This window comes from Bufo bufo, chromosome 8 (assembly GCF_905171765.1).
Source record: "Bufo bufo chromosome 8, aBufBuf1.1, whole genome shotgun sequence".
Lineage (NCBI taxonomy): Eukaryota > Metazoa > Chordata > Amphibia > Anura > Bufonidae > Bufo > Bufo bufo.
In genome coordinates, this window is record NC_053396.1 from 7,882,603 (window position 1) to 7,899,010 (window position 16,408).

General features: G+C 47.6%; 1 protein-coding gene across 4 annotated transcripts in view; it reads left to right on the top strand.

Moving 5' to 3' along the window:
* The window catches only part of TRAF2 (TNF receptor associated factor 2), a 49,132-nt gene extending 39,265 nt beyond the window's left edge, over window positions 1-9,867 (top strand). For all 4 annotated transcript variants that reach the window (XM_040405206.1, XM_040405207.1, XM_040405208.1 and 1 more), the window contains exons 6-12: window positions 4,874-5,035; window positions 5,120-5,194; window positions 5,575-5,649; window positions 6,562-6,927; window positions 7,430-7,607; window positions 8,014-8,162; window positions 9,506-9,867. In XM_040405206.1, the coding sequence (XP_040261140.1) occupies window positions 4,874-5,035; window positions 5,120-5,194; window positions 5,575-5,649; window positions 6,562-6,927; window positions 7,430-7,607; window positions 8,014-8,162; window positions 9,506-9,724 (1,224 nt within the window). In that variant the 3' untranslated portion in view covers window positions 9,725-9,867. The remainder of the gene's footprint in view (window positions 1-4,873; window positions 5,036-5,119; window positions 5,195-5,574; window positions 5,650-6,561; window positions 6,928-7,429; window positions 7,608-8,013; window positions 8,163-9,505) is intronic.
* Window positions 9,868-16,408: the final 6,541 nt, after the last annotated feature.

The window sequence follows — 16,408 nt, forward strand, 5'->3', positions numbered from 1 at the left end:
ACCGTTTTCGGTTGCTTACCATGTAGTAGGAAGTGGGAAAGAATTCCAAATAGGGTAGAACTGGGGAAAAAACGCAATTTTTTATTTATTTATTTTTTACACGTACACTATGCGGTAAAATTGACCTGTTATCTTCATTCTCCAGGTCAGTACGGTTACAGCGATACCGCACTTGTATAATTTTTCTTGCGTTTTAATACTGAAAAAAAATTACAACCATATTCTGACCCCTATACCTTTTCTGTAGTTATGTGTACAGGCCTGTGTCGGGCTCATTTTTTGCGGGACGATCGGTTCTTTTCAGTGATACCAATTTGAAGTGTGTGCGACCTTTTGATCACTTTTTATAAAAAATGAAGTGACAAAAAATTGCAAATTGTCTGTTTTTATTTTTTTTCCCGTTACACCATTTGCCATTTACTATTGTTATATTTTAATTGTATGGGCATTTTTGCACGCGGCGATGCCCATGATGTTTATTTTATTTAATTTTTTTTATTGGTGAAGTATTTTTATTTTACGGAAAGGGGTGTGATTTGAACTTTGTTTTTTATTTTTATTTTTTTAAAGTTACCTTGGGTGACAATAACTGGCAATCATTTGATTGCCCATAGTGTTCAGTGATGGCTAAATAGCCATCATTGAACACTTCATTTGCACTATACCAATACAATGCGGCCACCTAGTGGCTTGTACTGGTATAGTCATCTAATTGACTCTGAAGCCTGCTTGAGGCTTCGGTCAATTAGTGCTATGTAACAGGTTCCCCGATCTCAGTCAGGGAACGCTGTTGCCGGACCGGAAGCGTGCAAATTCCAGTTCCGGGTTGATCAAATGCCGTGGTCACATTTGACCACAGCATCTGAAGGGTAAGATGTATGCGATCAGCCTTATGGCTGATCGCACACATGTGCTGCGGGTCGCTGCTATTTAAAATAGCAGAAACGCCGCGGCTAAGGTGCCCGTTGCGGGTGCCATGTTTGGGGACGGGATTTAAGGTCCTTAAGGGGTTAAACAAGTAGCGTGTTCAGTAGAGGTCACTGTTTGTCGCACAGGGTGTTGCACAAGTGATTGCACTTTGTGTTGTAATGCATTGTGTGTACATGCCTTGTTGTTGAAACTTTATGAAACGTCACGTGATCGCCTCATTATAATTAGGGATGAGCGAATTTTATATTTTGAAGTTTGTGGCGAGGACTCCAGCATAACGTAAACCGGACGGATCCGTTTTGCAGCCCATAGACTTCTATTATGACGGAAAGAATAACAGAATGTCTCTAAAGGCATTCCGTCATGGAATTGCGTTCTGGTTCGTGGTAACGGAATCCATAACGCAATTCGCTAAATACCACAACACGAACTTCAAATTATGAAATTCTCTCGTTCCTAATTATGTTTCACATTGCGGCATCATTTCCTGGCAGGTCTCTCCAGCACTGTGGTGATGACACACTTTTGCAAACTCTTTTGCAGCATCCTACCGGTTGTGACACTTAAAGGGGTTATCCGAGACTAAAAAATGCCCCCCATATGCCCGGCCCCTCACACTGATTCTACTTACCTGGCTTCCTGCGCCGTCGCTGCTGCTTCTTCCCTTGTGCTGAAGAAAACGCCCTTTGTTGGGAGGGGGGGTGTCAGCCAATGGCAGGCGGTGACGGGGATGAGGGTGGACCCTGCCTGCCTTTGGCTGTGGACCCTGTTCATGATTTAAAGGGGTATTGTCATCTCAATATGTATGGTGTGTCACAAGGGTTAGCCACAAATGTCAGGTAGGTGCTCCCATCTCTAGAACGGGGCCTCTGAAGTTACAGTGGTCCTGAAACCTGCTAATCCAGAAAGAAAGTGTTTGCTGCCGGTTCAGCAGGGTTATCACCCCTTAGTCCGGCACTGGCGCACATCTCCGCAGCTCCTGCTGATGGGGTCAATAAATGCATTGGGTGCGCCTGAATTTCCAGCACAGCGGTGGTCTTCTGCAGTCAGATGCATAGGTCATGTCTGACCTTTTGGCTTAAAAATAAGGCTACTTTCACACTAGCGTTCGGGGCTCCGCTTGTGAGCTCCGTTTGAAGGCTCTCACAAGCGGCCCCGAACGGATCCGTACTGCCCCAATGCATTCTGAGTGGACGCGGATCCGCTCAGAATGCATCAGTCTGGCAGCGTTCAGCCTCCGCTCAGCAAGCGGACGCTTGCAGCGTTCGGGTGTCCGCCTGGCCGTGCGGAAGCAAACGGATCCATCCAGACTTGCAATGTAAGTCAATGGGGACGGATCCGTTTGAAGTTGACACTATATGGCTCAATTTTCAAACGGATCCGTCCCCCATTGACTTTCAATGTAAAGTCTGGACGGGTCCGTTCAAGCTACTTTCAGACTTAGAATTTTTTCTAAACTATAATGCAGACGGATCCGTTCTGAACGGACGCAAACGTCTGCATTATAGGAGCGGATCCGTCTGAGCAGACACCAGACGGACCCGCTCTGAACGCAAGTGTGAAAGTAGCCTAAACTGCATATTTTATTTTTTAACGATGCGCGGTTATTGCTTTCCTTATCTTTATGTCTTCAGAGTAAAGTTGACAACTAGATAACATCTTCATAAAAAGTTCCTTTTCATGTACCGCCTTGTCCTCCGGTCACATCCAAAGCTTGCTGGCGGCCTCGTTGTATGTGCACATGGAGGGGCAGATGTAAGCTGACCTGGGGGGTGAGTCTGTGGCGGATTATACCTGATGCGTAGAGGTGGCGGCTGATTGGCTGCTGGCGTGTAACTTCCTGTTGGAGGAGGGGATGGCAGAGACGTGTGGGGGCGTGACATGCGCTGGTGCTGGAGGCTTTGTTAGGAATTGATGTAGCAGTGAGCACTCTGCGGATGGCGCTATTGGCACGAGGACCGCCTGCTCTGAGCACCGCCATCAGGTTTTCATTGGTGGTGCTGGGTGGAGAGGATACTGAGGGCGTAGCTTGGGTTTTCTAGGATAATGAGGGGGGGGGGTCATTGGGGATTTATATTTCTATTATTTACTGCCTCCTGATTAGTAGGAACTTTTAGTATTTTGTGCCTTTTCTTCTAGGAGAAGCTGTGAGCTGTGGCCTTGGGCTCTGGCTTGTTTGGCTGTTGATGCTTCTTTACTGGTTTAGCAGGTTTGACCTGCTGGCAGCGATCCAGAAGTCCCGTACTGGAAAGTACCTAAAATACCATTGTGCAATTGGAGGAGGAGGGAAAGCCGTGTTTTTATTTGAACGTCTTTCCGCCCATTTTTCTTATCCAATTTTTACAGATTGCTAAGGGCAGGGCAATGTGGTGAGGAGTCGTAGTCCTACATGAAGGTTTAGGCAGTGAATGAAGCGAGGCACACCAGCAGCACAGAGAGTTTCAGGAGAGGAGAGCATTGATCTCCTGGGGTGCAATGACTTTGCCCAATAATGTGATATTCCTGAGGGTAGGGGATGCAAGTGTCAGGGTCGGTGCTTGGAAGTGGGGGGACAGGATCTCCAGCAGCACAGAGCATTTCAGGAGAAGCGTGCTAATCTTGTAGATGGTAACTGCAAAGGCTTTCTATGATCGGAGTGGGGGGGGGGCACGTATCCACAGCAGCACAGAGTATTCCAGGAGAGGAGTGCACTAGTTTTGTAGATAGAGGTGGTTAGAGGCAGTGTGTGTGATTTTAACGAATGGGTGGGGGGGGATCATGACAATATCCGCAGGAGCACAGAGTATTTCAGGAGAATACACTGGTCTTGTAGATGGAGGTGGTAGAGGCAGTTTATGATTTGAATGAAGAGTGGGAGCATGAGCAGTAGTAGGAGTGGAGTTCTCAGCAGTTCTCACGTCTAGGAGCAATAGACTCCTGCTGCACCCTGAACCCTCCTGACATATTTCTGTCTTCATCTTCTTTTATGTCCCCTGTGAGCTCCACCTGCCAAATGACAACTCCCATCATCCCGTGTAGCCAGGCCTCTCCCACCCGTCATCCTCTAATATCTATGGATCCACCCTGAGGTCTAGTGCGCAATGTGTGAAGGGTTAATGTTCAGTTTTGTCGGGGCGTGTGAAGGGGCGCCGCTCCCTGTATTGTGTATTCAGTCATAGACAATGGCTGCTGTGTTGAGTTGGTTTTCATATCGCCTTTCATGCGGCTTCTACAGTTACAGGTGTCCCCCACACCCTGTAGACAAGTGCGTCACATTATGATGGTATAGACCTAACGGCTGTAGGGCAGATGTCGGGTCTGTACAGCACATGAGAAGGAAGGAAGGTTTTAAGCTTTATATATATATATTTTTTTTGCATGTCCCGGCAGCTTTGTTTTTATGCTTTTAACCCCTTAAAGAGGCTGTGTCAGCATGATCAACTCTAGGGCTGGTAGGACTCATCATGCTGATTAAGGCCCCTTTCAGATGAGCGAGTTCCACACACAGGACCCGCAGCGTTGAGTATTCAGCAGCTCCTGTCCTGACCTCCCAGCACTGACGTATACACTACTTACTGTAGCCTTACCACACTGAGGAAAGCAGATTTCTATGCTTAGAAAGCTAATATACATATTACTGCTTTATTCACAATATATGGAGTAGATTTCTATGCTTAGAAAGCTAATATACATGTTACTGCTTTATTCACAATATATGGAGAGTGGATTTCTATGCTTAGAAAGCTAATATACATATTGCTGCTTTATATGTTTCTAAAGAAACCACTGATATTGTTGGAAGCTTCCACATTTGCACTGTTAATATTGCACATTGGTCGGTTTCCTTTAAGTTTCTTCACGATATGTAGATATCCTGACATTCGCCCCACCCTGTCCCGTTTCTTGCTATCAGTTGCCTCCAGATCCCCCAGCATCGTAATACATGCCATCTGTTCTCTTCCAGGCCCTTCATGAAGGCAAGTGCCTGCACATGCTGGTACCTTGTCCGGCGTGCAAGACGCTAATCAGGGCGACTGATCGAGAATGGCACAATGAGCGAGAATGCCCCGAGCGCAAACTGAACTGCAGATACTGCAAACTCTCCTTCTACTTCCCAGAAATTAAGGTACCGGAGGGTCTTGCCCCTGTCAGATGTGGTCTAAGGGGACACAGACAGGTGGGCAAACGTGACGTCTTCTGTCTCTTTCAGGCTCACGATGAAATCTGCCCCAAGTACCCAATGACTTGTGACGGCTGCGGAAAGAAGAAGATCCCCAGAGAAAAGGTATTTATTCCACTGGAACTGGCTGCTGCGTAGATGTAGGCCCGGGTGACCGATAGGTGCATTATGAGAGCCTTGCAAAGCATTTCGCTTTGATCCGGACCCACATCATGTGTTCTACTGAGGTCACCACCAAAGCTGCATTTAGATTTCTGTTAGTTGCTACTTGGAATCCATTCGCTTTGTTGAGACAAGCCCGTATAGCTTAGTATATACTGTAGATCCAGTTCCTCTCCCCGCCATCCTCTGTACGTGCCGCACAATACATGACAGCAGCACACGTCAGCCCATTTTGCATTTCTGTTTAGTTTCGGCCTGGTCTATGCCGTCGCCATCGTCCTCCTGAATTTGCATTTCTCTGTGTGTAACGACTTCTCTTTTAGTTCCAGGACCATGTAAAGACATGTGGCCGGTGCCGAGTACCATGCCGCTATCTAGTCGCCGGCTGCACAGAGATGGTAAGTGCTGTTCCGTCTGAGGCTACATGGCAGACTATGCTGTATGCAGCCCCAACTGAAATGACTCCTTGCCAATCCCGCTGGAGCAACCACCCCCATCATTATCACGGAGTGGTCTGCTTTTGGGGCTTTTTGCAGCAGATTCTTCCTTGTAGTGCATCTCCTGAGCTAACGTGGTGGCCATGTAGCTCTTGCCTACAAGTGGGTAACTGTTCCGAGTAATCATAGCTCCATTTTACACTTCAGATGGGGGATGCACGTCCATACAGAGCCCAGTCCGCTACGTGGAGGGGGGTGACCTGCAGTAAATTAGCTGAGTTCACATTTCAGCTAAGCAGTCACCCCCCTTGCGACGCCAGGTCAGTGGATTCTGCCAATATATGGTAAATAACCAGGGATCATGGACTGAACCAACTATTAGCAAGAGCGGGGGAGGACTTATTGAAGCCTAAAAAAGCAGGACAATCTATGACATGCCTGCTGTTACTCCTGTGGTCTCCATCCTATCATTGGACTGATGGAATAGTGCAATCTGCTGTGATATTTCATCCATAGACATTCGGCAAAAAAAGTATATGTATGCTTTAACATGGGAACCTATGGGCGTCAGATGCCACTCTATACCCTTGTATTGGGGGCATCAGTCAGGAAATCAGCCCAACATTTACCTCCGATGGGCACTGTGAATGCATGGCGAATAGACCCTAGGTTACTTGGGCGACTGTGCCCTCCTGTCATTGCTTGGAGATGCAGGTGCCAGCGATATCCTTTAGCTGTGTGGAAGTGGAGGAGGCGCCTGCATCTGAAAACAGGAGGAGATAGTCCCCATCTGAGGAGACGCAAGGTTCTTGTGCCTCCATGTCAGTGCTTGTGGACGGCGCCGTAATCGCTGTCCATCCTTCTTACTCCCAGGTGGAAAATGACAAGTGCTTAGAACACGAGAATAAGTACTTGGCCGAACATTTGGCGCAAGTGTGGGAGTACATCCAGCCGCGCAGAAAGGAGCTGAGCGACATCACTCATCGTATGGGAATGATCTCCGTGCAGGGCATCCCCAACTCGCTCAGCAGCCTGTCCTCCGTGGCATCAATGGCGGCTGACGTCTCCAAGGCTCCTGACCTGCTGCGCCAGTTTGAAGTGGTGGACAAAAAGAGCGTGATCCTAGAGAATATCGTATGTGTCCTCAATAAAGAGGTGGAGAGATCGAGCATGGCCTTGGAGGAGGCTATAAGGCAGCGCAGGACGGACCAGGAGAAGATCGACACCCTTAATGCGAAGGTCAGTGTTCAGTTAGGGCGATACATGGCTGCCAAGTGATGCACTGCAAGGAGCCCTGCTCTGCATCAACTGGACTTACAGGGTCTGGACAGGTTTTTAGCCTCTGGATCTAAGCAAGAATCTTCCCATTCACTTATAGCAAACAGAGATCTTGAAAATGGCAAGGAATTAGATCACAGGTCATCTTGCGAAGGTGCAGAGTATTATATAATGATTATGATTTGTATACATTAGCTGGTTTACTTTGGGGTGGAGCTGTATACAGGACACGGATGTGCATTTAGGGGCCCGACAGGAAACACTGGTATGGGTCCCTATCAGTTCAGTTTGTGCACAGACCTGATCGCGGTTGCACTTAGAATAGCAAATTTTGCTCTTGCACTTGTCTTAACCGCTTTCGGGGCCCCCATAGCAAATCCCCTCCCCCCTTGGGTTTTGCTCTCGATGTAGCTTGCAGCACTCTGCTCTTTCGTCTAGTGAACATGTGATGCCTTTCTTCTAGGTACGGCAGTTGGAGCGCACGCTGGGTCAGAAGGAAGTGCAGCTGGCAGAGCTGGAGACCCGGGTTCAGGAGGCGGAGCTGTCCACGTATGACGGGATATTTATCTGGAAAATTACTGATTTTGCAAAAAAACGTCAGGACGCCATCGTGGGCCGATGTCCGGCCATGTTTTCTCCACGTGAGTCACTGGGAAGAGTTTAGCTCATTAGGTAGAACTTACACTTCACAATGATATGAAATGTCTCTTGCGCCGCTCAGTCTAGTGGCGACAGGAAGCAGAGCTCTTTTCCTTCCGCAGGTAAATCTATGGGGAGAGAAACAAAAATACTAAAGCAGAATATTCCGTTTTGGGCGAAGTCTCATTATTATGTAACCATTCTGCAGAATATTTTCGTTGAACTCTCCATTGTGCTGTTCCTCTGTTATTCCTTCTGGAATAATATGAACATAATGCCAACTGGGAGATGCCGTTCTCAACGACGATTGGTTGGCATCATCACAGTCTGGCAATTACTGCTGGTGTGGGAGTCTCCGTGTGTGTTTATGATGTTGATGTCTAATATATGTGCATCTATTCAATTCAGCATTTTACACCAGCAAATACGGCTACAAGATGTGCTTACGGATCTATCTGAATGGAGACGGCACCGGGCGAGGAACTCACCTTTCCCTTTTCTTTGTGGTCATGAAGGGGCCAAGTGATGCTTTACTGCGGTGGCCATTTAATCAGAAGGTCAGTGATGTGTCAAGTAGGGCTGAAACGATTACTCGAATTAATCGATTAACTCGACACAAAAAAATCCTCGAATCGATGATTCGTTTGTGCCATGTGACCACAGAGTGTGAGTGAAGAGCTTGCTATTACTCACGTTCCGTGGTCACCCGCCTGCTCGCACAACGCTGCACTGGATCCTGACGTACACACATCGTCAGGACATTTAGTTTAGTAGATGGCTAGGAGGGGGAGTGGGGGGAGCTGGTTGCATTGGGGGAGGAGCGGATGGCACTGGGAGGGGGAGCAACTGATGACATAGGGGAGCTGATGGCACTGGGCGCGGGGGGAGATCTGATGGCACTGGGGGCGGGGGGAGAGCTGGAGGCACTGGGGGCGGGGGGAGAGCTGAAGGCACTGGGGGCGGGGGGAGAGCTGAAGGCACTGGGGGCGGGGGGAGAGCTGAAGGAACTGGGGGCGGGGGGAGAGCTGAAGGCACTGGGGGCGGGGGGAGAGCTGAAGGCACTGTGGGCGGGGGAGAGCTGATGGCACTGGGGGCGGGGGGAGAGCTGATGGCACTGGGGTGGGGGAGAGCTGATGGCACTGGGGTGGGGGAGAGCTGATGGCACTGGGGTGGGGGAGAGCTGATGGCACTGGGGTGGGGGAGAGCTGATGGCACTGTGGGATAGTGGAGCTGATGGCACTGGGGGAACTGATGCACTTGGGCTGATCGCACAGGGGGGAATGAAGGGTGTTGGGGACTGATGGCAGGAGGTTTTATGAGTTTTTATAAAGGAAAACGGTATTAGTTAATTTTTTCTTATTGGAATACTCGATTTATCGTAAAAATAATTGGTAGAATACTAAATTACTTAAATAATTGCTTACTGCAGCCCTAGTGTCAAGTATGATATAGTGAAATTTGCAGGGCCAAAATCACAACAACACACAAACGTTGCAAGTGAGACCCCCAGGTTCCTGTGTAAAGCTCATTAAAGGGAGTCTGTCAGCAGTTTTGACAGCACTAGGACTGAGCAGAGCCGTACAAACATTCCTTTTGCAGAGATTTTATTTTCTGGTGCAGTATGAACATGACCCTTTATCCTGCAAGTGCAGCGGAGGCGGATCTCTGCACTGAGCTGCGTCACAGCCCCTTCCCTCTGCTGTAGTGGGGTCTCCTGGTTGACGTCTGTAGCGGTCACTCAGAACAGGGGGGGGGGGGGGGCACTATCCAGTGCCGTCAGCAGATTTACACAGTCCAAACTGCTGACACTCGCTTGGGGGCCAACCATATGGGGTTAGAGATGGTGGGTGTGATTTATTTTAATGTGTCTGCTGAAGATCGTGTTTTTTGTTCTTCACAGGTCACCTTGATGTTGTTGGATCAGAATAACCGTGAACACGTCATAGACGCCTTCCGGCCGGACATCACGTCCTCGTCTTTCCAGAGGCCAGTAAGCGAGATGAACATCGCTAGCGGGTGTCCTCTCTTTTGTCCCCTCTCCAAGCTGGATGGCAAAAATTCTTACATCCGGGAAGATAACATATTCATCAAAGTCATTGTAGACCTCACTGGTCTCTAGAGCGAGATGAAATCCACGGAGGTGGAATTATTCCTTCTGTGTCAGTGAAAGCTCTGAAGCCGCTCTGTAGAGGAGAGCGACGACGCCAGCCAAGAGCAGCCTACAGTTAGGCCTCTTTCACACGGACGTTGCGGAAAAATGTGCGGGTGCGTTCCGGGAACACCCGCGATTTTTACATTGTAATGCGTTTTGCACTCGCGTGGGATCAATGTTCTGTAGATTGTTTTTATTTTCCCTTATAACATGGTTATAAGGGAAAATAATAGCATTCTGAATACAGACTGCATAGTAAAACATCGCTGGAGGGGTTCAAAAAATTTTTAAAAAAATTTAACTCACCTTAGTCCACTTGTTCGCGGCCCGGCATCTCCTTCTGGCTTCATCTGATCTCTGTGCAGCAACAGGACCTGTGGTGACGTCATTCCGGTTATCACATGGTACATCACATGATCTTTTACCATGGTGATTCACCATGGTAAAAGATCATGTGACGTACCATGTGATGACCGGAGTGACGTCATCAAAGGTCCTTGAGCTAGAATGAATGCTCACCACAGGTCCTATTCAGTAAAGGGGACAGAAGTGATACCGGGCTGAGCGATCAAGTGGATTAAGGTGAGTTAAATGATTATTTTTTTTTTTTTTAACCCCTCCAGCGCTGTTTTACTTTGCATTCTGTATTCAGAATGCTATTATTTTCCCTTATAACCATGTTATAAGGGAAAATAATAATGATCGGGTCTCCATCCCGATCGTCTCCTAGCAACCATGCGTGAAAATCGCACCGCATCCCCACTTGCTTGCGGATGCTTGCAATTTTCACGCAACCCCATTCATTTCTATGGGGCTTGCGTTACGTGAAAAACGCACAATATAGACATGTTGCGATTTTCACGCAACGCACAAGTGATGCGTGAAAATCACTGCTCATGTGAACAGCCCCATAGAAATGAATGGGTCAGGATTCCGTGCGGATGCAATGCGATCACCTCCCGCAACGCATCCGCGCGGAAAACTCGCTCGTGTGAAAGGGGCCTTAGGCCTCTTTCACACGAGCGTGGCGGATCGGCTCCGGATGCGTTCAGTGAAACTTGCACCATTTTACAAGCAAGTTCAGTCAGTTTTGTCTGCGATTGCGTTCAGTTTTTTCCGTGCGTGTGCAATGTGTTTTGATACGTTTTTCACGTGCGTGATAAAAAACTGAATGTTTACAAACATCTCCTAGCAACCATCAGTGAAAAACGCATCGCACCCGCACTTGTTTCCGGATGCAATACGTTTTTCACTGAAGCCCCATTCACTTCCATGGGGCCAGGGCTGCATGAAAAACGCAGACTATAGAACATGCTGCGTTTTTCACGCAACGCAGAACTGATGCGTGAAAAAAAGCCGCTCATGTACACAGACCCATTGAAATGAATCGGTCAGGATTCAGTGCGGGTGCGATGGCGTTCACGTCACGCATTGCACCCGCGCGGAAAACTCGCTCGTGTGAAAGGGGCCTTAAGGTTACAAGTGTCCTCGAGGTGCTGTGTCCTCTGCATCCATGGGATCAGTGTTAGAGCTCTCACATCCATGGTTCCTAGTTACCTTGGGGGGTTTGATGTGGCTTCATCTTCCATCCATGATTTTCCCTGTTACCATTTTTAACTTGGTGAACAGGTTAGGGAATAAATGACAGAGTCCCCTCTCCGGCAGTCTCTTCAGTCTCATTGCGCATAGTCACCAGCTATTCGTGAAGGATACCATGTGTTACCAACCCATTTCTTATTTTTTTCCTCTTGCTGTTCCTCAGGGCAGGCTCATATTTGAGGATGGCTAGTTCTGTACTCTGTTCACATTACGTTAGAGCCTTCTGTCAGACCTATACACGGAGTATTGCCCTACAGAAGGCACCGGAGTGTGCTCCTCTATAGCCAGAGGCCTATGTCCCCCATAGATCCCCATGCTGGCCTGACGGAGGTCTAAAAGGCAACCTTTATGTATCACAAATGTAAGCACGGCCTTGTCTTGGGGGGCTGCTCCTCAGGATGAAGCATAGCCAGATCCAGCTTCATGAAGTCTATTACTAGCCCTAAAACCTCACCAGTTCCGTAGCAGATACGCAGAGCCATCCCATAGATGCGGAGGACACGCACCCTAAAATGTAGTGTTACGTCTCTTGCCTGAGCCCCGGGCTCAGCACCCTCAGTTCTGTCCATTATCTTGGTCCTTCCCCACACGTCCCCCTGCTTCCTATTAATATGCACAGGACAGATTTAAGGTAGGATGGGGCATTTGTTGCCCTCTGAATCCTAATGCCGATCAGTCTGTGATATGTGCAATATCGGACTGTTCACCCAGTGGCACAAAGGCCTGTGAACACTGATCGCATCCACGTGGAAATGGGTGGAAATGCCCCTCAAGTCTCGGGCCTGTGCGGTGCAGATAGGTGGCATCTAACTCTGCCCGGCACTGATCACATGGGAGCAGGAAAAGAGCTTTATATCTTTTCAAGATGATCTCAACTTCTAGTCATCTGGAGGGAGAAGGCAGCCACAGAAATACCAGTTTTCAGTTTTTTTTTAGTTTTTTTTTAACCTTGCACCTCCATGGCGGTCATGTCGACCCCCCCCAAACAGTGTGAAAATTGGCTGCTATCGATCACTCAACTATTAAATTGGACCTTTATGACTTGTCTATCATATGCCCTAAAAGTGAGAGGGGGGGTGAGCTGGGACCCCCCTTCCCCTAGAGGTATATTCACATGCAGCAGAACTGTTGCAAGAATTTCTGCAACTGAAAAAATCCCTTTCATGGAAAGACTTCATGTGAAGGGGACGGTCACAGAAATGTCTACAACACATCAGCCGTGTGTGAACATACTCTGATTCGGATTCAGATATGATGGACATGTCTGACGTGTCTATTATGGGACCCCTCACTTTTTTTTTATGAATTTGGAGGACTGCTTAGCACGGGCCCTGGGCTCAGGCACTAGGAGTGAGACTGAGGACAATAGTAGTCACTGTATAGAGGTCTAGGAGCTATTGTTTTTTTTTCTCCATATATAGGCCAGCTTACTATGTTTGCTGGTTCTATAAAATGCCCCAATGTGTATACTGGGACCCCATTAAAACTGAAGGTCGGAGTCTCTTGCAGTAACAGGCCGTACTCTGGGACCCCCTTTCTTCTGGAAGCCGTGTTCGGGGGGCGACCCTCTAAAGGGGTTATCCCGTAATGAATATTGATGACCTATCTTCTGGATAGGTCATCAATATCAGATCAGTGGGGGGTCCAACACCCGGTACCCCCTGCTGATGGAAGGCGCCACGGCCTCTTTCTAGATCGGTCACATGGCCTAGTTGCAGGTCAGCCCCAATGCACAGCACATCCTCTATATAATGTACAGTGCTCGGAAAGCTGACGGGAGCCGACTGTGCTTCGGGGAGCGCAGCAGATCCCTGAAACGGCTGTTCCGATCTGATCCTGAAGGTAGGTCATCATTGTCTATCACTGGATGATCCTGAGGATAGATAATAGTGGAATGGGTTATGGTCTGCCTACTGGAACCCCCACTGAAGGTACTGGTGGGATCCCAGTGGTCACAGTATAATTATTATACTATCTATATGTTATATATGCTTCGTATATGATGATTAAATGCAGGTAACTCTGGCGTCCGCTGCGACGGTCACACCGGAGCCTCTGAGCTATTATAGGCTGCAGTTTACTCGATGTTGTGATGTATGGGGGCCCAAAACAAGCTCCAGTAGCGGTGCCTCCCCCATTGTAGGAAAAGGTGGTCAGAACAAATAGGAACACCTTGTTGATGCCTCGGTCAGGCTGTGGAGGTCTCGCCGTCTTTGGATAGCAGGGTTCATCCATCCTGATGTCGTGGAGGCAGATATTTGTTGTGGACTGAACCTGACGCAGGGTAATCTGGCTGCTCCCAGAGCAGATGAGCATCGACCACATTGATATATGGGGGCAGAAGCTTCAATCCCGTCGGCCCCATTATCTGACCAGACCAGAGGAGACACCAGGGCCATGGCTGCCACCCTGCATGTACTCATGATTCCCATGAATATGGACCTATGGCGGCATCACATATCGGACTTTGATATGAACACCGCACATTTTGGAACTAATGGAACTGAATAATAATCTTAGATGGAACTTCTACAAAAACTTTGATGGACTTATGAAGGAGAAGATTGTCTCCCGTGAATCTGTAAGTTACTTGGGTGTAGCAGGCACCAGCCAGGCTGATTGTTTCCTCTGGTTGGTGGTAGATAGATTTTGTTTGGAAGTTTTCTGTAGTAGTCGTATAAGGAAACGTTCTGCAGTCTTTATTTGTTCACTGACAGCAAGCAGAGCTCTTCAAACAATGAAACCTCGAAGCTGAAAGTCGCAGAGCATTTCATTACACAACAATAGAACTTTCTATAAGAATTGATCTCATGAAGGTGGGGTGATCACGGGGGGGAGAGGGGGATGGTACGTGGCTGACGGAGATTATACAGCTTCATTCTAGATAATTGTCATAAATGAAGTAACAAGGACGTGAGGCGGAGGTCTCCGCGGGGGACGGACGGACAACTGACCTCTGCATTTCTAAGCCTGGGGGTAGTCCTGATATTGTCTGTTAGGTCCCAACAGCTGCCAGCATGAATATTTCTAAAATTTTTACAGATTTTTATGATTTATTTGAAGTGTAACTGTCACATATTTTTTTTATTTGCTAGTTTATTAGAGCTAGGCATGTATACCTGAGTTAGTCTGTCAATGATTGCCAAAAGATCTGTAATTACCTTATAATAACAGCTTTCATTAATGTCCTCTGTCCCTTTCCACTGCTCCCTTAAAAGACCGTTGCTAGGGCTTGTCTGCCTTCCCTTTAGTGTAAACAGAAGACAGAGGGGCGGTCCTTCACACTGAGTGCGGAGGCGTGTCTCTCTGTAATCCAATCTGATTGGTTGGCAGGGAGCTGCTGGCTATAGCAAGTGTCTATGGGAAGTGAGGGAAAGCAGTTTTGGCCTCAGAGAACTGGCAGTGGAGCCATCTTGAGAAGGACTTCATATTGTAAATGTTTAAACAGCTATAACTAAGGGAAACACTCTTATGTGAAGAAACTAAAGATTGCTTTATGCATAATTCTGCTTCAGTAGTAACGTATGCTAAAATAGAGTTTTTGATAAACCCTTTAAGGCTGGTAGAAGTTTATCAAAACAGAATGAGGGGGAATTATTAGTTTTGTATTCCAAAAATAAAAAGGAGTTATGTAGCATGAAAAGCTGCCGGGAAAAGAGTCACTGTATCCGTTACATGTGCTGTATGCATCGCACGCGATATACTATAGTGGCATGTAATAAGCTCACAGGTCTCCTCCGATACCACAGGGGAGATGAGCCATATATTTAGGAAGGATGTCACTTTACATAATTGTAATGTTTGTCTACTGAACTACAGAGTTAAAAAAAATGATTTTTATAATATTGCCGCTTCAACACAGGGGGAGATAAGCAGCGCATACATGGCCACTTATCTCCGCACACACAGAGGTCTGTCAGGATAAGTAGTCGGTGGTTATTTGTACACGTCATGACCCTCCTCAATGACTTTCCCATATATAATGAAACATTCTGCTTGCTGTCTGCAAATCGGGAGATCCTGAGGCCAAAGAGAATCCAGAATACAGGCACATAACGTAGAAGCTTGCACGATCACTAAAGAGACATTATAACTGGTGACCCATCCCCAGGATAGGACATCAGTATCTGGTGGGGGTCCTACACCCGGGCCCCCCACCGATCAGCTGTTTGTGAAGGCAGTAGCACCGCGGCTTTCTCAGTTTTTCCTAGGCCAGTGATGTCACATTCATCGGTCACGTAGCCTAGGCACAGCTCAGCCCCATAGAAGTGAATGCTGATCTGCGGGGGTCTCAGGTTTTGGACATCAGTAAAAATATCTCGGAAAATCCTTTTAAGCCCTTTAAATGTCACTTACTTGGTGTTATAAACCCGGCACGTTCTCATCACAAGGGGAAAATGGCCGGTGGGTGAAGCAAGCCCATGAGGGACCCCTCGTATCTTACCAGTGTCACTGTGATAGATCTCCAGGGGCCCAAGCAATGTATAAGCTTAGATATATGGGGGGAGAATAAACAAATGGTGATCCGGACTTTTTATCTGCATTAGTCGGGTACAGTCCGGGGTCCTGGTGACAGACCCTCTACAGGTGATTTGTGCTTTCAGGGAGACAGCAGCTCTGTGTGTGAACCGGGTGTCTTGTGTATTAGTGCAAGCGATGACAATAAAATAATTAACTGCACCAACCTCGAGTGCTGTCCTTACTGCAAATGAATCTGGGACCCGCCATCTCTCTGTAGATTGTGGTTACATCAGTAGTGTATCGCTATATGTATGAGCAAGTCACAATGTCCTTTATTAGCAGACTTAACTTTTTTGCTTTCTGAGAGCCTTTTTCTTTGATCTGCATCTGAGGAAGAAATCAAGGGCCCCAACAGTGACTGTCAAGGTAAGATGGACGCTTTCTATCCGTATTAGGTTAGCCGTGCAGCATCTGAATGTTCTATATACTGGTGTAATGCTGGGGATGGAGTTCTTTATTCTGGTCTATGGGGGCCGCATTTTAGCAGTTATATTCTTGTACATAGGAGCAGTATTATAGTAGTTATATTCT